The sequence below is a fragment of the Colias philodice genome, chromosome 10 (genome assembly GCF_061535455.1).
Source record: "Colias philodice isolate Cphi_HAF_F1 chromosome 10, ilColPhil1 Martin Lab GWU primary, whole genome shotgun sequence".
Taxonomy (NCBI): domain Eukaryota; kingdom Metazoa; phylum Arthropoda; class Insecta; order Lepidoptera; family Pieridae; genus Colias; species Colias philodice.
In genome coordinates, this window is record NC_143095.1 from 8,684,581 (window position 1) to 8,708,027 (window position 23,447).

General features: G+C 32.3%; 1 protein-coding gene and 2 long non-coding RNA genes across 3 annotated transcripts in view; 2 read left to right on the plus strand and 1 right to left on the minus strand.

Moving 5' to 3' along the window:
- LOC149485333 (uncharacterized) overlaps positions 1–23,447 on the plus strand; it is a 316,030-nt gene that overhangs the window by 237,581 nt on the left and 55,002 nt on the right. The gene's annotated exons all lie outside the window — the stretch shown is intronic.
- Positions 2,754–4,571, minus strand: LOC149485343 (uncharacterized). The gene is made up of 3 exons (XR_016316209.1): positions 3,998–4,571; positions 3,810–3,871; positions 2,754–3,735 (listed from the first exon to the last, which is right to left on the minus strand). It is a non-coding gene; the product is annotated as an uncharacterized LOC149485343 (long non-coding RNA).
- On the plus strand, positions 11,929–22,897 carry LOC149485344 (sorting nexin-4-like). Its single transcript, XM_089700132.1, has 10 exons — positions 11,929–12,119; positions 12,193–12,299; positions 12,658–12,796; positions 13,293–13,470; positions 14,017–14,155; positions 14,311–14,438; positions 16,312–16,474; positions 17,006–17,167; positions 20,239–20,353; positions 20,451–22,897. Exons 1-10 carry the CDS (start codon positions 12,042–12,044, stop codon positions 20,499–20,501), a joined length of 1,260 nt encoding a protein of 419 aa, XP_089556258.1. The 5' UTR covers positions 11,929–12,041; the 3' UTR covers positions 20,502–22,897.

Here is a 23,447-nt window from a genome sequence, read left to right on the forward strand (position 1 = left end):
TTAATTGTTTTATTATTTACTACATATATATTTTTTTGTCAAACAAAACTTGACCGATATCTGCTAACTCTATGTGCTTCCAATTCACAATAACCAGCTACTCTAGAATACTAAACCCATCAAGAATGGTTCTTTAATGAAAATAGATACCAAAAATGCCTGAAGTCCATGAGCTATTGAGAGAATTTGCATTAATTAATAAGCGAGGAACTGACTTCAAAGAGATGGTGACAATTCGACGATTATTTGTTTTTATTAAAGGGTGCCTCGATCTGATTACATCTGACTCGTTCTATTGTATCCCTACAATATTAATACACGAATAATAACGACTTTTTGTAAATTTGAAATTTTCGGATTTAATTTATAAATAAAAAATAAAGAAACCGTTAAGCAAGCAATATGTTGTACCACAAAAATCTCCTTTACTTACAAATACTAAGTTCAATCACTACTAATTGTTACTCCCCTTATTGTTATTAGTTAACCACCAATTACTTGGCATTTAGTTAATATTTGAGTGTAAATGGGAAAACAAAGTCCATGTTAACTATTACGATACCTGTCTATATGTCTAATCATTGTCTAATATTTAACATGTATCTAACACTGATCTAATAGATATATGCCGTTAATACCCAAATAGTGATGAAATTTATGTTTTGCTCTGTTAGGGACTATATGACTTAACTGTAAAAAATAGAATATCACATGAGTATCCCATGAATATTGTAAACGTGTATGCACCCCATTTAGCAAGTGATTCGATATTCATGTTCAGAAGAACTAGAGATCACTTCGTTTTGAAAATGTCCATTTATCAGCCCATAATATAATATTCTATGTTACCTACTACCTAATACACACATTATTTATCCACGTCTAATAATATATTGAATTGTTTTACAGTGTTGAAATGAAATGAAATGAAATAAATTTATTTGTCCATTACTTTAATGATTCATATACATATATATATAATCATTTACTTCAATGATTCGATTAGATATTATTAAACAAAATTATATATCAACATATTTTGCGACATCGTTTGAGCATTATTGTTATAAGGACCAATGTAGAGCACATTGGTCCTTATAACAATAGCAGTCAGTACATCTCTACATACGTTAACACAATCAATCGAAATATATAAAGCCGATTGAACACTGACTATAATATCTATTCACGGGTTAACAAAGGTGCGTTAATGAGCAATTGCATATCATCCCTTGAGCTCTACGTGTTCATTAACTGCAGTTAATTGGCCGAAAATTAGACCTTAGTTCTTTATATAAATTACTGGCTGAGTTCTGATATTTCATCCGCTTTCAAAACTTTCATCCTATATTTCAAGCCAAGATTAAAAAGAAAGTTTTCATCCTTTTAGAGGTTGATTTTTTTTAAATTGTATCGTTTGTTTAATCTTGGGTCCTCCACTATTTTCACTCCTAATCCATACTAATATTATAAATGCGAAAGTAACTCTGTCTGTCTGTCTGTTACTCAATCACGCCTAAACTACAGAACCAATTTTCAGGAAATTTGGTATGGAGATATTTTGATACCCGAGAAAGGACATAGGCTACTTTTTATCCCGGTAAAATGACGCAATCCCGGAAATCCCACGGGAACGGGAACAATGCGGGATTTTCTTTGAAAACGCGGGCGAAGCCGCGGGCGGAAAGTTAGTTACCTTTATATTATCCAAATCGCTTAGCCGTAAAAACGTAAACAAAAACAGGCATACTTTCACATTAATTATAATATACCTAAGTATGGAAAGGTTTTTCTATGAATAATCTTTTAAGTATCCTCGTAATTACAAGCTTTTTTCATTTCTTTTCTTTTCATTCATTTATTTATTTGCATATGGATTCCAAAGCTCGAGTGCAGTAACTTCTTGATATTTACCAATAGAAATACTGTATATTTCATAGAAAATTACCGCAAGTAAAAGATAAACAGCGTTTGTAAATAATTACATAGTTTCTAAAGAAATTAATAAACGTTAGTTAGTTTAATAGTTTAGTGGAGGAAATGCGGTAACTGAATGAGTTTAGTAATTTATCGAATCTACCACGAAGTAATGAAGTTATTTAACATTGTCTTGAACTTCCGCTAATAACTTTGCACATGTTTGTTATTTATAATTACTGTATCCTGGCCTTTGTATACTTACTCATTGTATCTATACTTACTTATGGAACTATTCTTTAGTGGTTCAACATAATATTATAGAGTACTATAAGCGGTCCGCCCCGGCTTCGCCCGTGGTACCTACATGTTTAAGACGATACACAAAAAAAAATCTACTGCTTGGCGGGCGGAGTCTAATAGCTCGCTATCGCGAACGCGGGTGTGCGCGAAGTCATTCTTGCAAACTCGCCGCGCTGCCGCTGGCCGACTCGGGACAAACATGTATGGAGTCGTCATACAGTTATAATATTCTTATACATATATTTAATTGTTGATTTATTGGTTTTATTTTCTTGCTTATAAACAAATAATCTTCTTTTTAACAACTACTTAGACATTATTAATAATTATTATTATTTCGTAATGTTTACTTTATTACAAAATAATACAGGTTATAAATAATCTTTAAAATAACAAAAAATATTGTTACTCTGAAAAAATGAAATGGTACTCAATAACGCGGACTACTGAATGGATTTAGATAGAATTTGATGCTGACGTAGATATTACATCATGCCCAGAAATGAAAGGTACTATTTCTGAAAGAAGTTATAAACCCTAATTCTTCTCAGTCAAAGTCAAGAGTGGAAGATATCACTAATACAGTAAAACTGATGCGAAACTTTGGATGTTAATTTGTATATTTTTTTGTTAGTTGTTACTTAATCACGTCAAGACTACATTACCAATTTTGATAAAATATAGCTAATTGCCTGGATTTACACAAAGGATACTTTTTATCCGAACTGAACACTTCTGTGGGATAAGACAGGATTCACGATATAATCTAATTCCACGCGGGCAAAGCCGCGGTCGGAATGATATTTTTTTAAATAAAAAAATTGTTTAAAAAAACACAAAATATATTGACGCATGTATTTATTTTTGCACTCTATTATAATTGTAATTATTCATTACAAATAATCAAAATAAAATAGCCAGAACAAAGTTAGGCCCTGGTAGGGTAGGTAGGCAGGTACAGCAATGTGAGACGAACACTGGCTTATTTATACCAATAATAATGTATTATAAACATTAAATTAAGTTTACTTTCTAACAACAAAAATACATAATATTAGCTAATGTGAAAGCGAATCAACCAATCATCACACAAAAATGAAATGTGCACACAAATATTCATCCAAATCGGTTCATGTCATTAGGAGGAGTGACTGCAGCGCCATCTTCCGGGCCCAATTGTGTTTCCAGATCACCCAGGAACTCAATTTAATATACTTACACAAAATTTTTCGAAATGAAAACTCACATTACTATGTAAATATGAATATAAACCTGTTTTATTACTAAGCAATTTCCCGCACAGGTGTAGTAAGTATAAATGAAATAAATATCAACATCAAATTCTTTATACAACATACTTATCTACCACCTTCTAAGAAATGTAATTCTTGAAATTATTTCGTATTTTTTTTAAATATAATACTACTCCAATGAGCTCCTGTTCCATATTATGTCCGCCATACTTCCACTAAGTTCACCATGATTTTTTATTTCTTTGCACTTTGTTGCTTTTTGCTAAAAATGGAATCATGCGATAAAACCAGTAGAGCTTTGATAACATACATTTTTGACTGAATAAAGGTACTTACGAAGGAGTGGATTCACATTGTGAACAATCAGTGGGTTTATTTTCCTTCTGGATTCCGGATTTCTGAAAAGATTATTTATGCTATAAATGAAAAAATCTTACACATTCGTTATGTACTTAAAACAGGGGTACATATCAAACATCGTCTATAATACAATTATCATCAAATTTAAAATAAAACCAACTTACTTCATTAATTTGTTCCAATTGTAAGCATTCTTTTTCCTCCAACCTTTATGTTTCTTCTTCTTATTTTCTTTATTGTCCCTATTTGTCTTATTTTGTCTTATCGTGTTGTCACCCTTTTTTACGATTGCGCGAGCGACACAAGTTCCCCGTGTGACAGCCGTAGCGGGAATGACTCGTGCAGCGATCGGGGTAGGAAGGTACAGAGCGGCTCTCGCTATATTGGCTGGTCGCGCGCTAATTTCAAGTATTTCTTGTTTATTTCAAAACCATCGCATATTTCAAAATTCTAACACGGTAGACGTATAGGTTGTATATTTTATAGTTAATATCCAAAAAGTCGTAACTTTACGTTTGTTATTTTGAAGATGCCAGAGATTAAAAAAAAATAACAATGATAACTTTGTATTTTTTTTCTATCGAGAAAATATCATGGAATCATGTTTCTAAAACGGTAGACGTATTGTGTTACTATTGAACTTTCTTGTCAAGAATTTTCATCACGACAACTTTAATAATATAAAAATTAGGAAGGTTTGAAAAGGGCCGTAAATGTTAGAAAAATTAATTCATCACCTTAAACTATATCCTAATTCCTATCTCTCAAGTTGGATCGAATTGCACATGGTGTGCGAATTTTATTATAATCAGTTAAGTGGTTTAGGAATCCATTGAGGACAAACATTGTGACACGAGATTTATATATATATTAAGATAGACAATAAACATAATATTGTATCAACAGATGTTAGTATACCTAAAGATAATTAGTTTTTTATTATATTTGTTTTACATTTTTCAGTAATCCTCCGAGTTCTTTAGCATTAACATTAAAACTTAAGTAGGTACTAATATTTTCAAAGTAAATAGGCACTTTATAATTCAATAATGTTAATATCCAATGAATCCTTCGTTGTTCTTTGACCGCCAGACTGTAAGGACTTTTCAGAAATTCACAAGTCTAATCTCGAAATATTAATAGAAATAAATCATGAATTCATTATTTGTCTTTACTTTTTCTATTTATTAATATTAAAGAATTAGAGCCAAGATGAATAGGAATGTATGTAAATTTGTAGGCAGAGGTCGAAATATCTGTAAAAACTAATTCGATTTTAACCTTTGTCTGAGTGAACGTAATATAATATGCCCATAATAGATTATAATGTGTTGTTTGCTTACATACAAGCACAATATCAGAGAATGTCAACAGATAACTACTCGAGTTAATACTTCAGTGAAATGTTGTTAGAAATAACTTACAAATACTTACAAGTACAATAGGTGTTATTTTTACTAAAATATGTCCTAATTTAAAATATACTTGCCTAAGTTGATAATAATCCAAATAAGTTCTAATAGTCAATCTCCGTTGTTATTTTCATTGTAACATTTATTTCGTCCAGCAGGCAATTGAATGAAAGCATCTAATAATAAAAAGTATTAACTCTCTGAAAACTCTCTTTTACACAAGGAATTCTCGAGTTTTATTTATCTTCTATGCCATTTAGCTGGTTGATGAGGCGGCGGCGCGCGATGTCTCAGCATTAGGGGAAAATTTTTCAAGCAAGTCACGTCATCGTGGAAACGAGCCTATGAAAATACAGACTAAAATAAATTAGTCCCAAGTGCTGGCAACAAAACAATTGAATTAGTTACATTACTTAGATATCACAAAATTTATGAAACACTTTGAAGAAGAGGTTTATGAATCTATTCATTAAACGTGGTTAAATATTTATGGATGACTCATTAAAAACAATTATATTTGCTTAAATGCCCAAGTACTTTTATGTTCTTAAAGCCCTTCTATTTCGAGAGCCCTTATATTCTAAAGAGAAACTCTGTTTCAAGTATTTCAATTAGTATAATGTTTACCATAAAATATCACATTTCGTTAAACTAAACAAATCGTATTCACAGAGGTTTAAATCACCCACGCACATTTCTATTCAAAAAGAGAAGACTGTATCATGTTACATAGAAAATCAAATTCACTCAAATTTTATCAAAAACATTTCCGCGAAATATATGGGATAAAATATATTTTGGGAATAAATAAATAAGTACTTAGTAGGTAACCATTAGTAACGCGCCACGAATATTTTATTTTTATTTTTGTTGCGTTTATTTCGTAAATTTGATAATTTTCAGTTAAAATTGTGTCGGGCAAATATTATCTATCGACAGGTATTAGTTATTACATCTAGGTATCTATAAAAATGCCTCGCGTTCATTTATCGCTATTTACCTACTTTATTGAAATATTTAGACTTTGATTTGATTTCGCATTTTTTCTAGCTCATCTAGCGTAGCAACATACATGATCCAATCATTGGATTTTAATAAAGTCTTTATTTAAATTTTTAATTACTTTTTAGTCACCAAATCTTAGAGCTAGCGCGCACGAGCAACTTTGTCTCCGCAACTATTTTGTCTCTCCCATCAATTTGTATGGGGAGTTGCGTCGCTACGTGCGCGCACTTTCATACTAGCCCGTGGGTGGAGAGACAAAATAGTTGCGGAGACAAAATAGTTGCGGAGACAAAGTTGCTCGTGCGCGCTAGCTCTTAGACTACAGACAAAATTTCTGTATGTTAAGAGCGAGCGCGCACGAGCAACTTTGTCTCCGCAACTATTTTGTCTCTTCACCCATGGGCTAGTATGAAAGTGCGCGCACGTAGCGACGCAACTCCCCATACAAATTGATGGGAGAGACAAAATAGTTGCGGAGACAAAGTTGCTCGTGCGCGCTCGCTCTAACAGTTAAGCAGTGTCAAACATTATTCACGTTGGTGACGTGCGCGTCGTTGATTAAAAATGTTTGCGATATCAAGCGAAGTACGAATAAAATATTAAAAGAAAAAATAATGTTATAAATACATACATTCTACAATTCCATACATAAATTCGCCGGTTGCGTATGGAATTAATAGATTGTTTTGATTATGCGTCATCACTACATAGTATAAAACAAAGTCGCTTTCTCTGTCCCTATGTCCCTATGTATGGCGTATGCTTAAATCTTTAAAACTACGCAACGGATTTTGATGCGGTTTTTTTAATAGATAGAGTGATTCAAGAGCTTCCTCTTGTTTTAGTATATAATTTATTATGTTTTAGACAAAGCGGGCGAAGCCGCGGGCGGAAAGCTAGTGCAATATATTCTTCGTTATGATAACGTAATTATTCATTAAATATGTAGTACTGAAACATTCAAGTGACTGGACTTCTCTATGACGTTCATATAGTGATAAATGGATGCAATATCACGCTTTTATCTGTAGGAATATTACGTTAACTGGTCGGTCAACTCTATCGTGGTCTTCTACAGCAGTTGTTCGTAAATCGTAATGCACTTAGCGTGTGAAAGCTTTGCATATAAATCATCTTCCACGATTTGCTGCTGCAAGAATGGCTAATTTTTCTTCTGTTATAAAATTTTGAGCTGCCAACTTCTTTATATTTTCTGCTGAAATATAAAATATAGAGTATAATATTATAGTATGTAATCTAATATGTAGCATGGTATTAATTATTAAACAAAGTTTAAAATGGAAAAATTAAATCATAGGAAATATATGGATCGTGTGGCGGGATATACTTATATCGTAATATAATCAACGACATTGAATGAATGAATGAAATTCATTCATTCAAGACATTCCTATTGATATAACACTATACTTATAAACGATTACCTAAGCGTAGTTTAAAATGTAAAATATTTAACTGCCATGTCGCGGTGAACTTTGCACATTGCATTTTTTAAACAAATGCGTCCTTGCGATAATAATATGTCTACGTCTTAGAAGAAAAATGAAATTCTTATGAAAATATTTTCTTTAGCTAAATAAAATTGATCTGCCAAATCGGCACCTGAGGCACGGCGCGGACGTATTTGCGTTCCTCTCATTACTTTTGCGGACGAAATGTGGATTAGTTTCTGTTCCAACTTAATACGAAAGATTTTTTTTGTTATTTCATATTACAAAATATATACGAGTATAAAGACTGATAACTAACGTGAAACTGTAGGTAACACAAGATGTAGAGAAGGTGCACTTAAATTTTGTTTAAGTTATTTCTGCTTCTGAAAAAATAACTCGTTGTATAACTTATACGTGGCAGGATACCACAAAGGCTGCTTTATAAATAAAGCAGGTAAGTAGTAACAAACAGTTATATAGTCAATATGAGCATCTAGGTACAATTTCCAAGAAGAAATTATACTCACAACGGCAGTCTAATTGCTATTACACCGCTTGTACCATCAAAGGATCAAAGAATAAACTAATTTCCATTTCTTTTTGAAGAAATACCTACGTTTCTTGCCTTATTGAATCCTACTTTTATATTCTACGATAACAATGAACTCTGATTGCAGCCAATTGATTTATTGCTGATCGCTTTTATAAATCAAGAGCTTTCAAGTTTTCTTTCTTATAAATTATTTTGCATAAATCTGGAGTTAAAATCTGGTACCTATCTAGTAAAATACTTTACCTAGGTATTATATTATTATTATGAATATATTTAACATTCAACTTATTGTTATTTAGCCTATGCTTTTGGTTAACAATTTTATTATCAAGTAAAAGAAAATATTGACGATAATAATTCTTAGCCACACAAATGGGGCCCAGTGGAGGTATAATTATAGGCCCCAATGGACCAATATACTTCTGCACTCTTACTTCTACATCGCTTTACTTTTTATAGTATAAGGAGTAATTAAGGGCACTATTATGTAAGAAAATGTATTAAAGTTCAGCTTAAAATATACTTTCAAAGTTGAAATCGGTGGCGTGGGCAGGGTACTTACGTAGGAAGAAATGATAAGGTCAGAACATGATTCTTCACATTTTAAGCATGTACTAGATACCCGTCCTATCTACATTTCCATAAGAGAAACTTTTGTTAATAATCCTCATTAACTACCATCAACATAACATCAAGCACTTAATACTAACAAAATAACGGAAACCAAAGTTAGCTACGACTAGACAACAGCAACTCATTTCCTTCTAAACAGCTCGAAACAGTCACCATTAAAATGCAGACCATTTGTCGTTTCATTATGAGAACGACATCGGCCTGACTGTTTAATCTACGACATCGCAATTAAAACAAAACTGATTACTTAGCACTGATTTGTTCGAGGCTTTTCAGTGTTACGTCTAAATTACATTTACGTAGGTACCGTTGTTTTCGATAATTTAAGGTAATTCCTTTATCTTTACTTTATTGTTCTCTTTTAATTATAATTTTCGAGACCTATCTGGAGGGCCGTCTTACTTTTTTATTAAAAATTCTTGAATCATTGTTGTTGACGTAGTTCTAAGTTATACGGTTAATTTTGATGCTTTGCGATTTGCATTGACGTTCTAGTACCTACCTACTTTTCTTTTAGCATTTTTCTATTATTTACCGACCTTATACAATTTATTGTATGCTTAAATGGTGGTAATTGATTTTGAGTCTCAACATTTTTTCAAGTAAAATTAGTTTCACAATAATTTTTGCCCCATCATTTCTGCCTTCAGTTCTGCCCAACATAATATATTGTATTTATACCACAAGAGTCTTTTTTATTTTTGCGAAAGTGATTTTTTTTTCGTTTGTCTTTCTTTCACGTCGAAACGGAGAGGTTTTGTGGTAGAGATACGAATATTTTTTGGTAAAGATAGTTAGGAGACTACGGAGTGGGAGTTGTATGCACTATCTACTATTTACTGCGATAAAACATTTACCTATATCCCATAGGAAAATCCATAATGAACCACTTCGAATTTTTAAATTCCAATTAGCTACTTTTTCGCCCAATTGTATAGTTATAGATCTTTACAACTATAAAATATTTATCACGCAGCAGCAGCTCAAAAATAGTAAAATACCTACCCTCAATTTCTGATAGCTCAAATAAACTTTTTTAGGGCTTTTACTCATGTATCAATAATGTGACCTAATATAATAATATGAGATTCGAAGAAATACCTACCTGCCACGGTACTCCTGCATGAGTAGAAATTTCTTACTCATTTGCTTTTTGTGTGGTATTATAACACTCGTTTCTACCTTTTCGGGTTATTTTCGTGATTTTTGAGCTTTTGTGAGCAGCTTTTTGATGGTTTTATTTATAGATAGAGATAGAGATATGTGATTTTAAAAGGACAGATTTTTTCTGTGTTTTTTTTAATAGATAATAATATTTTATTGTTTTACATAAAGCGAGCAAAGCCTAGGGCGGAAAGCTTATAACAAATAAAAATCTTTCCGAATACTTAATTCTTACGTACAATATTCATGCTATTTTTAACTGTAGCTAAATATATATTTTTTCCATGAGAGTATATTGATCTTAATATTGATATAGGTAAACCAGAATCTGATGGCAATTAGGGAAATCAAAATTTTGAGTGTGCAACCCTAGGGAAAATGGACTGAACGATCTTGATACTGCGTATTTTTTATTTTGTCCTCAATATCATTAGTTATGTTACACAAGTGGATAATACTGTATTTAATAATGAGATATCCACGTAATATTATGTAGGTACTTATTACATGTATAATATACATATTACTTTTCTAAAGGTAATACATAATATTATGTATTACCTACAATTTGAATATAATATATCATTATGGCATGTGAAAATATCATAGAAATCTAAATAACAAGACACTAGAAGTCGTAAGCGTGCGTGACCTTGTCGCCACTCAGGTGATTTGCACATCACCAGTGCATTCGTCACTGTTCAGTTGCTCTGGAGACGTATGAGTGTATACATGGTGTGTTTCAGCAATTTCCATTGCGGATATTCTTCCACAAGTTGTAATTATACTTATAAAGGAATAATATTTCATCGGAAAATATTTTTTTTTAGAAATAATGCCGTTTTTCCTTAAAATTATAGAATATTTACAAGTATTACGAGTGTCACCATAGTAATCGAAATAACAATGAATGACACAGTCGACCATTCTTATTATCACGTTTGTTCGTATTGGAGCAAAAAGTCTCATATACTTAGGGATGTTATTCTAAAATAAACCGTAAATTCGTGCGTTAGGATACATATTCAAAAGCTTAATTCAATAGATAAGTTAGTTTTCACTAAAATCAAGCTGTCCAATAAAAGGCATAGTTTACTTGTGTGTACTGTTTAGCTTTCGGTTTGAATGTGTTGATTTTGGCGACAGCGGTTTTCATACGAATTATGACATTACAGCACTTCTATGTGTCTTGTTATTTAGATTTCTATGGAAAATATGGATGTAATGATAATGCAGATCAAAACTTATTTACTATATTTAACGATTGTTTATAATTTTTTATAAAATAAAACAATAATAAAATAAAATCATGTTTATTTTCGTAAGATTTAACACATTATAAAATTGACTTGTACCGTGTACACCTTGGACTTGACAAATAGCCGAATTGGAAACTCCTGTTATAAGTTTTCATAAAATTATATTTTAATCAACAAACAATATTATATACCTATTTATAACATTTTTAATTTAAAGTATCAAAACGGGTAAGTCCAACTTAGCAATAAAATCTTTCACGCGCTTTAAAATTGAAAATTGTGATGAGTTTGACCCTTCTTCATCGAATATTTTTCTATACACATTGTAAACAACACCTCTTGCTTGTGATCGCAGCGGTTTTATCGACATTTAGAAGATTTTGAAGACAAAATCCTAAAAATTTATCATCAAAACAAATAATTTGACAACCAATTTGATAGTTGTCAAATTAAGTTGCCACATGAAAATCTTTAATTTTTTAAATATAAATATGCCATCAGATTCTGGTAGACCTATAGTAAACTATTTTATTACAAAACTATAATACTTTTCTTAGTCTGTTCCATACATAATGCATCTATATATTCCTGTCAATGTCAACTGTCAACACTCGTGACATTTCAGTTTTCACCCATCAGTCATCAATTTATTCTGTAAACACAACAGTTTTGTGATACAATTGTTTTTTCAAGATAACCAGCTAAACAAAATATAGGAGCTTGTAAAAATGTCGGCAGATAATTCGCCGATCAAATTACCGAAATCGGAGTGTGAAATCCAGACTGTAGATACTTTTGAAAACCAAGTACCTAATCTTTTTGATTGTCAGTTCAAGACCGCCTACTTTTAATTATATTAAAAATGTTTTATATTTTTAGGATACATTAATTAAGCATGTTGATATATCAATAGTGGAATCAGAGAAACGGGCTAACGGAACACTGCATGTACGAGATCATTATACTGTGTACTTAATTGATGTAAAGTAAGACCTCATTTCATTACTTATCCTCGTAACAAAGCTATCATCTTGATAAGCATCTCGTTAATTATCGCTAACAACTACATTCTCTTTACCAGGAAAATATAAAAGGTTTTATAGTCTTGCTTATAATTAACAACTAGTTTTCTAACTCTAAAATTCATAACAATACTTTCTAATTTCTTTATGTTTTATTTTGTTTGTCTATTAAGTACGTTAGAAAAATCATTTACTTATTTTATTATTAATCCATCAGTCCTCGGAATCACAGACACAATAGAAAATCTATTGTGTCGCGCCCCGATCGGGGCTTACGGTGGTCAATGGGTTAAACGTCATAATATGCTTAATTTGTTTTCAGAGTAACAGACCCAGAATATAAACTAGTGCAATCCAAAATAAGTATGATATGGCGCCGATACACAGAGTTTGAACAGATTCATGACTATTTACAAGTTACATATCCACATGTAGTTATTCCGCCATTGCCTGAAAAAAGAGTGAGTAGTTTTTTTACTATTATTTAATAATAGTCTAGTAATCCTCAGCACAGCTCCTATAAGATAATTTTCAATCTTGATTAAACATACATTAGAATTAAATAAAACTACTAGGAAAGGCAAATTAAAACTCAGTTTTAGTTATAAACTAGTTTAATAAGGATTAACATTATACATACAGAATATATATATTATTTGAAGAGTTCAATCTATACTAATATTATAAAGCTGAAGAGTTTGTTTGTTTGTTTGTTTTACGCGCTAATCTCAGGAACTACTGGTCTGATTTGAAAAATTCTTTCGGTGTTAGATAGCATTGAGGAAGGCTAAAAATATATCATCACGCTACGACCAACAGGAGCGGAGCCACGCAGGTGAAACCGCGGAGCGCAGCTAGTACGATATAAAAAGAACTTGTGCTACCTTATTCAGTCATATTCTATATTTTGTTGACTAAAACAAGACATGACACAGAAAAATGCTAACATCATTTCAGATTCTATATGCATGGAGGAAATGTGACACAACAGACCCTGAATTCATAGAGCGTCGTCGAGCTGGCCTCGAGAACTTCCTACTGCGGGTTGCCTCACACCCTCGGCTATGTTTTGATGACCAGTTCATCAGTTTTCTGCAACAGGAGCACGGATGGAGAGAAACTATTACTGACAGTGGTATGTATGTAGTTAAAATACTTACTTGTTGTTGTGTTACTTATGATATTAGATATCTTGTCCTGCGGGGTTGCTGCTGTTCTACAAGTGACCCTGTATCTTTATATATAAAAATAAATCGCAAAATGTGTTGGTAAGCGCATAACTCGAGAACGGCTGAACCGATTTCGATAATTCTTTTTTTTATTATATTCCTTGAAGTACGAGGATAGTTCTTATGTAGAGAAAACGTAAACATGTACCACGGGCGAAGCCGGGGCGGACCGCTAGTATATAATATATATGAGGTGCTTGCTCTCATTTCAATACAACTAACGCCCACGCGACTGGGCCGCGGGAACCAGTGCTCTGACCATCTTTTTTTCTTTTTGTCACTGCATACTTAGACCCCTGAAGAACCGCCATACTGTTACAAATGACCCAATATTTTGTGTCAGTATCTTCCGGCCTATAACTTTTTAATATTTGGATACTATTCTTAAATTCTATGTATTTCATTCAATATTGTTTCATCTTTATTTCGAATTCTTAATTATTCTTCCACAGGATATATTCTGCAAGCTGAAAACAAAATAAAATCATTGTCAGTATCAATAAGGCTCAAAAAACCAGATCCAGAAATTGATAGCGTTAAAAACTATGGGAAACAACTAGAGGCTAATTTAGGAAATTTTCTTTATACTAGGTATTATTTTTTAATTTAATTTTCATTGATGTACAAATTCTCTCAAAAAATAATTTTTGTATGTGCATAAAATGAATATTTGATAGTATACACATTGATATTGTAAATAAATGATAATTAATTATTGTAGAAAATAATGAAATTGGATATTTCAGATCTAAAATAATAGAAAAGAATTATGCACTATGCAAACTTCATGCTAACTACGGCAAGCTATTTAGTGAATGGAGTGTCATAGAGAAAGAAATGGGTGATGGCCTACAAAAAGCAGGGCATTATTTTGGTAAGTATAGTTTTCTAACATACATAAACATAATGTAAAAGTGATAAAATGCTTAATAACGTGTATAAGAATTAAGTTTATCAACTAGAATCTAGATTATGCAAATATATTTTTATAACATATTTCCTACTTAACCCGGCGTCATTGTGGTAGAAAACAGATACGCGAACGTTGAGGTGGGTCAATATTACCCATATATTTTATAGTTGTTATTTTTAAACTTTTTGAGAAAATTAGTTTTCTGTGTTATTATTATAGGTTATAGGTATTCTGGTTTTGATAATATAAAATAAAAATAATAATTAACCAACGTTTTATTCACTTTAATCAACTTTGGCATAAACTCATAAAAATAGGAACAAAATATAGACCTCTTACGTTTTCATGTCATTACTACGCTAATAACCAGTAATTTTGGTTACAAATAGCATTTTTATAAACTTAAGTCTAAATATATTAGAAAAAAACTTTAACAAAGCTAATTAGAATCTTCGTTGTAAATGAAATCAATACAGAAAGCCATGATGCGTTCAGGATAAATAAATTTAGGGCAAGATTGACAAAAATGTTTTGTTTTACTATTTTTATTTCCGGATACACTTAACATCTTTTGCGGGAATTGCAAGTGGCTCCTCTGATGATCCACCAATAAATTATCTGATTCTTTTGCCCATTTTTCATTGCTATCGATCAATTCCTGGCGAATTTTCAAATGTTCTAAGACCAGAGCAAGACCTAAGTTTTTCAAAAAATTACGTCGCTTATCGTTTGGTTTGTTTTTTATTTATGCGACGTATTATAAGCGCATTAATTCCTGTGTATCCAACATGGCATAAAAATTGTCAGGGGCCAACTTTTGGAGTTTCGACTCACATCATATGAGGCGCAAAGATCATCAGCGACGTCAACCCAAATATTTAGTTTTATTGTAAAAGGTATTGAATTCGGGTTTTCACTTTTCTCCGCTTGAAACACACTCCGCACTCTAACATGATCCTCTTCTTCTACTTCATCATCATACTAAGGTAAGTCTGAGTCAGACAAGAGTCTAAACCCGCCATGATACGTGATATTTTCTATTCTATCCGTTTATAGTACCTATTTTATAATAAGTACCTGTTGGACAAACAAAAACATTAAATTCACTGAAATAAGCAAAAAAAATGTTTGCAGACACCAAGAAATCATACACAACAGTAAAAATCGATAACTTAGCCATGGCGCGAAATTGTTACATCAATTGTGAGGATGGGTCATATTTACCTTTTTCGAAAATACACGCGTGTAGCTCCCAGTACACTCGACCTCGAAAGGATTTCACTTTCAAAACGTTTAATGTATATTATTAGCTCCAGCTACTACAAAGAACAACACAATCGTGCACGTAATTACAAAGATATTGTAAATTATAAACAAGCCGGGTCATTTTGACCCAACCTCAATGACGCCGGGTTAAATATATGTATAACTGAATTTGGAAATTTGATATTCCCTACCCAGATCACTAAAAATGCTCCACCAAAAATTGACAAATACATCAGTCAGAATCGACATTCGAAATCGAAAATTTAACAATAATTCCAAAAGTTTTCAAACTTCGGTCAAGTGAATGGTTCATTGGGACGACAATAAATCTCATTTTGCAACCTTGTCCGCAGTCCGGAACATTGTTAAAATTGCAATTTTATTGCTGTATGGTCGTGAAAAAAATTCCAAAAGTTCTGCAAACTTGGGAAAGTTTTCGATATAATATTTCATATCACGTATTAAATTTGCAACCAATCTAAGTGTAGTATAGATTCTCTAATATTAGTATAGATTAAAAACTAACAAATTAATATAATAACATAGTGATAATTTCCATACATTACAGATTCCATAGCAGATTCAATAGAGTCGATAGCTGAAGATGAAGAGCAACTAGCAGACCAGCTCAAGGAGTATTTGTTCTTTGCAGCGGCCTTGCAGCAATTGTGTGCGAACCATGAAGCATTGCAACGCAATCTTGAGAATGCTAATGATGCTTTGAACAATCGGTAAGTTTTGATTATATTTTGTCTGTGTTTAAATGCGTTATAATAATACAAGATTATTTTTTTATGTTATAAAAATATCGAAAATATCTTTCAATTTGAATGCTGTTTTTCAATGTTTTTAACATTATATGTTAATCTGATCATGAGTGAGAGCAAAACGTATTGTCAAATATTAATTGTTTAACTACAAAATAAATTCAACCTTATTCGCATGAGTTCGGATTTCCAATCCAACTTTAATTCGTCAAGCACCAAACTTAACTCAGGGTGTTGGTGGGTGGTGGGTTGTGGTCAGGATATTTTATCACTCTGTGTACAGTACGCAAGGCGAGAGTTTGGCTTTGACCTTCGGGTGGAGGGGATTACTGCGCAACGCACACAATACTTTTCCCCGCCCCGCACCCCGCTAATTGCCCGTTGATACCCAATTTCTGATTTCTGCGCAATAACGGTCAAAGCCAAACTCTCGCCGCGTTATCTGTATCTAGTTATGATTATAGATCGAAGTTCAACAATGTTCTATATCCACAGGATAGCGGAACGCACGCGTGCTGCGGCCGGCAAGTCCGGGATAATGTCGCGGCTGTTCGGCACCACGGAGCCCGACATCGTGCGCGACCAGAGCACGCGCGCGCTCGACGCCAAGATCGCGGCTGACAGGCTCGCTATAGAACGCGCACGGGTGGAACTCGAGTTAGTATTGTAGTGTGTAATGTATGATGTAGATTATGTACTAGAGGTCCGCCCCGGCTTCGCCCGTGGTACATATTTTGCAATAAAAGGTAGCCTATGTCCTTTCTCGGGTATCAAAATATCTCCATACCAAATTTCATGCAAATTGGTTCAGTAGTTTAGGCGTGATTGAGTAACAGACAGACAGAGTTACTTTCGCATTTATAATATTAGTATGGATGTGTGCGTCATACTATATAGTCCTATGGTTCTTCAGTTTAAGTGCAGTTGTAACAACAGTTCAATATATTTTTATATAGACCGGGAGATACTGACACAAAATTTCGAGTCATTTGTAACAGGATGGCGGTTCTACAGGGTTCTTAGTACGCAATGACAAAAAGAAAAATGATGGTGTGAACGCTGGTACCGGCGGCTTAGTCGCGTGGGCGTTAGTCGAACTCATCGGAAAATAGCGAAAGTCAAACGATTTGTAACAGTATGGCACTTATTTTTCCTGTAAGTTTGAGGATCAACGAATATAAATACAAAATTTCAAAGATCTAGGTGTTGGAAATCTTCACTTATATAAATTAATAATAAATTTATTTTTCAAGTATGACAGCACTTTTTCCCCCTACTAGAAGTATGGCAAATATATTAATGGTCACATTTTATCAAATACTCTCCAAAAAGCCAAATGCAATACTGGTACAAAAAGATAGGCGAAATAAAAAAATTTTGCAGATTTTCGGCGGTATGGCGACCATTTGGAATCGTCTGAAAAGTATGGCATGGCGATTTTCGTAAATGGCTGCACGACGATGGTTACCTGTGCAAAAGTTAGCTTGGTACAAATGGTTGAATAATTGTTTTTTTTAAATCAACACATTCGCGTCGGTATGGCGGGCTGTAAGTCATACCGGAAAAGTATGGCATGACACTACCGCCTACTTCTTTTTTATGGGCTATCGGTAAATTCTAAAATTTTTGTGTTACAAATCGTTTGACTTTCGCTATTTTTCCGACGAGTTCGACTAACGCCCACGCGACTAACCCACCGGTACCAGCGTTCACACCATCATTTTTCTTTTTGTCATTGCGTACTAAGACCCCTGTAGAACCGCCATCCTGTTACAAATGACTCGAAATTTTGTGTCAGTATCTCCCGGTCTAATACACCCTACAGTCGAGTCAAGTGTTTCATTACCACAAACCATTGCAGTATACGAGTATACGCACTTTTATACTGTACAGCAGCCTTTCCCAACCTGGGGCCCGCGGACTCCTGGGATTCCGCGAGCATGGTCCGCGGAAAAATAAAGAAAATTACGAAAGCCTTAGTGACCAGACTATTCTGACGGCCGGACTTTGTATTTTTCAGTTATAAAATCTGTCATTCTGTCATGTGATGGGTGGCTAAGCTATTTCATACAAAACAATTCAATCAATTTTTTAAATAATATAGATTGACCTATCTGAGTATTTCGAATAAGTTTTTTTAGGGGTCCGCATTTGGAAAAGGTTGGGAAAGGCTAATGGGCCCTCTTCGTAGCGTTCGCGCAATAAATGATAGTCGATGTTTGCCACCATTACGGCGATTATGAATAAACATCTACAATGACGGCCGATCATAGACATTTTAATCCAGTCTGTAGGTATTTATGCTCTACAAAAGGTGGCGTAGAAAATGTTTTGAAACGATATTGTTTAGGTATGAAAGGTTAATCAAAATCCAAGTTTTCGACCTTGACGGACCCAGGCGCTAGCCGCCATCTTGAAATAAAGGTGCTAAAATTAGGTATATTTTAAATAACTTCTCAATTGTTTACTAAATCACAAAAGTGTCTATGAGGGGTTCAAAGAAGACAAAATTACCTACATTTTTTTCATACATGATTATTCTGTAAGTCTTAAAGGTAAAAAGTTACAAGCGACGGAACTAATAATATTTACAGAAATCATATAATTTTAATTTTGTTTAAAAATTGTACAGCTATCATTTTTTAATTCTCTTTGATGGCCCGGGCTGGTTAATGGTGGCTTCTTCATTATCGTCGCTGAAATTTTCTGTTTCATTGTCTGTATTTTTAGTTTCCAACCATGAAATTTCGTCATCATGACCAGAAGAAATCGAAGACACTGGAGCACGCTTTCTAGTAACTTTTTACGGAGGGGACATGGATAAGGAATCCTTAGAAGATATCCGATATGAACGATTCGTAAAGTTATCAATAAAAAGTAAATTTAATCGACGGAATTTCATGGTTGGAAACTAAAAATACAGACAATGAAACAGAAAATTTCAGCGACGATAATGAAGAAGCCACCATTAACCAGCCCAGGCCATCAAAAAGAATAAAAAAAGATTGCTGCACAATTTTTAAACAAAATTAAAATTATATGATTTCTGTAAATATTATTATTTCCGTCGCTTGTAACTTTTTACCTTTAAGACTTACAGAATAATCATGTATGAAAAAAATGTAGGTAATTTTGTCTTCTTTGAACCCCTCATAGACACTTTTGTGATTTAGTAAACAATTGAGAAGTTATTTAAAATATACCTAATTTTAGCACCTTTAATTCAAGATGGCGGCTAGCGCCTGGGTCCGTCAAGGTCGAAAACTTGGATTTTTATTAACCTTTCATACCTAAACAATATTGTTTCAAAACATTTTCTACGCCACCTTTTGTAGAGCAGAGGCTTTTACATTTCCCCACAGACTGGACCTACAAAAAACTTTAGACAGGGTTTAACTTTAAGCGTGTGTTCTCTTTAATCTGGTTTTGTCGTATTTAACATAGACGACTATTAAAGTGACAGTCTATCTTTAAACCAGGAATCTGCCCTGGTTTAAAGATAGACTGTGTTTAAATTGTTTTGTAATAAGACCATTAGGCTCTACGCTATCGTGATTACCTCTTCTCGCCCAACTCTGCCGATTGTGAAGAGGGCCCATTAGATTGCCTAAATCATCGGCAATCTGCTGGGCCCTCATTATCAAATAAGATCTAATTCTCATAAATATCTCTTAGTACCTACATTCAATTATCTTATAAAAATTAGTTTAATATGATTTCGTTTTCAGGGAGTTCTCAAAGAAAGCAGCTGTTGAAATTGAATATTTCCAAAAACAAAAGGATAAAGACCTTCATGAATCACTTGTCAGTTTTATCGCTTTGCAAGTGAAAGCAGCTAAAAAGGTATTTTATTGTAAATAATAATAAAATTACACGCATAAAGATTTACTAATTATGTATAGCATTACTTAATTGAAAAAAATATTTTTTTTCTTTTTAGAACCTTCAAGCCTGGACGCAAATCAAGGAATGCCTTCAAAACATGCCTTAGACAAAAGCAGACACCAAAATATCCTAACAAATGTTTAATATATTTTATACTGTATAAAGAAATTAAATTTTTATATTTCACTTTTTACGTAGTTGCTCCGTCATTTTAAAAGGGGGTGGTTATTGGTCAGTATCATACAATCTGTATGACATACGTTTATCTGAATATTTTACATAATTTATAGCAAGTCATTTATTATTATATCACAAAGGATAGATAACCTCGTATTTATATCATTTTTTTCGACCGTTTTCCAAAGATAAAAATCACCATATATCCATCATATTAAAAGGGCACATATGAAAATCAAAATGGCTGAATTTTAGTTTGAACCTTGGTTTGAACATAGTAAGAATGTAAATGTGTCAACCATACAAGTCTAACTGACTTAAATTTAAGTCCTGTATCTCCCACATATACTGGACATTGCATTGGCGGAGTCCATATTTATTGGGTGGAGCCATTAATTAAGAGAAGTAGAAGAAGAAGAATGTCACTGGTTTCTGTATTCGAATAAGAAAATCAGACTAACCATCGAAAGTACCATATTTTTTAAAAAGGGGCCCGATAAATAATATTAAAATGACGTCACACGATATTAAGTATCAATGGATAATAATTTTATTTATCTACTAATCAATAATCAATTATATTAATATCATTTTTAAAATTTATGTACACGTTTAAACTTATAACATGACCAATAGCCTTTCCCAAAAATACAGTAGAAAAGTCACAATATTACGCTTGTGTGTTCTATGAAAAACTATTCTTAAGGTTTACATTTTGTAGATATATTTTAAAACACTAAAATCATGATCATATATCAAATAGATTTATTGCAGCTACATTAATAATTGTAAAAGACTTAGTTATATATGTTTCCCAAAATAACACAAGTATGTATTCCAGAAACATCTTACATAAATATATTTATTTATTTGCTTTGTAAAAATGTTAATCCGTAAATTTATACGATAGCAATGAATAAATATTTCAGATTTTTTTGTCGATTCTTAACTGGAGGCGTTTATTTTTATAAATAGTTTGATTTATTTCTACATTTTCTACTGAAATCTTGAATATAAGCTAATTCTAAAACCAAACTAATATTTAAACTTGTTAAAGATTATGGCTTATTTATCCTTAAAATTTTAATTAATTTTATAGGTAGTTTCCATTATTATCTCTATAATTTAAAGCCCAAACAATTAAAAATAATTACCGATAAGTACCTAAGATACAATAAACCTCATATCAAAGAGTTGAAATATAATAGATGTACCTGTAAAATTGAGTCATGTACATAATAGTGGCCATTTGTTGAATATATTTTACCTATCTTGATTTTTTTTCGCACCTAATACTAATATGAAATATCTTCGCCGCATTAACATAGTCCATATTATTTAACATACAATTTTATTTTAAAGCAGTACCTATCCTATTAAATAATAGTACACTTGATTCAATAAAATTGTTCCTTTGATAAAGAATGGGTGTATAAATACCCTAATGTGTTCATACTACCATTAAAATATTTTAAAATATAGACCCATATTATATTCATCATTTTTCAATAAATTTCACATAATCATCTAGTAATTAGTAATATTACTAATTTTGTGTATTTTTACATAGTCTGTGATTAAAAGACCAAGAAAATTATTCTTAAAAGCATTCTTAACTAATAGCCATCTTTAAAATATAATATATCTAAATATAACCTTAATGTTACCAAAGCGGTCTTTGAAGGGAGACCTCTCAAAAACTGTTGTATTTATCTATTCCTGTTCCTTTCTAACACTGTTTAATTTCATTTACTAGAGCGAGAGGGAATTACTTGCTGCTGTTGACTCTTCGATGGCAAAAAGTCCATTGCTTATAGTCCTGGTTCCTATAGTCCAATTGAGAATATCATGAATGATTTATCAAAATTATTAAAGAACCTTTTGACAGAAATGCACATTTTTATTTCATATTCATTTTTAAACAACACATAATTTTTCTAAAATATGGTTTCAGGAATAGTTTTAAGAACGTCGCAACAATGATAAAATTAACTTTATATAATATCACTGACGTAGCAGATCTTGATTCTTGGCCTATAGGATTTATAATTTTTATGATGCACCTATAGTTTTACAGCTAGCTTCATAGTCCATTAACGATTTAAGCGACTAAAAAAAAGGTGTCTTAAAAATCAATTAATAAAAACTTCTTACATTTGTGAAACAGAATATCATTTTCACTTGAAATTAAATTCGTCGATGGACTTGATGAAGCAAATAATTTTAATATTCCTTGGAATAAGTTATTAATTTATTTATTTTTGTTAAATAATGTTTCGTTGTATATATTGGCGATGTAGATTCAATAAATACTCTTTATATTGATATGATGTGTTTTTTTTTAACTTCATCATGTAAAAATCCTTTTTCCTCTGTCCCTTTAAAGTATTTGTTACATGAAAATGGTTTAACGTTTCACGTATGTATTCGTCACTTTGCAGTTATCAGTAACAGTTCAGTACATAATTTTTTATATAAATTGAATTGAAAAAGTAGAGACAGTCAAATAAGTGCTTTTTATTTTAAAAATCGTATACTCAAAAATAATACCATTTCAAACTCAGCACTTCGTCACAGACAATAAAAGCATTTAGGTACATCGATTTCAAATGTTGGAAACCTTTCATGGGTTATTTTAAATTTTTCGTAACAAACCGATTTATAACGAAAGTATAGGTAGGTACCTACCTACTTGAAGACCGGTATAAAAGAAAACTGTCTCCATGATATTATGCGACACTATCTCGATGTAATTGAATTTTCTTTTGTTCAGCTTTCATAAAATTTAGAATAGACTTGATTCACATTTTATTTCATTTCGAACAATATTAACTTACTAACACACAGCCTGTAGCTGTAAAAATTTGTAGTTCAC

Coding starts and splice junctions, on each gene's coding strand:
- LOC149485344 (XM_089700132.1), top strand. CDS start 12,042: ATGTCGGCAGATAATTCGCCGATCAAATTACCGAAATCGGAGTGTGAA. Junction 13,471..14,016: donor AGAAACTATTACTGACAGTG/GTATGTATGTAG, acceptor ATTCTTCCACAG/GATATATTCTGCAAGCTGAA. Junction 16,475..17,005: donor AATGATGCTTTGAACAATCG/GTAAGTTTTGAT, acceptor CTATATCCACAG/GATAGCGGAACGCACGCGTG.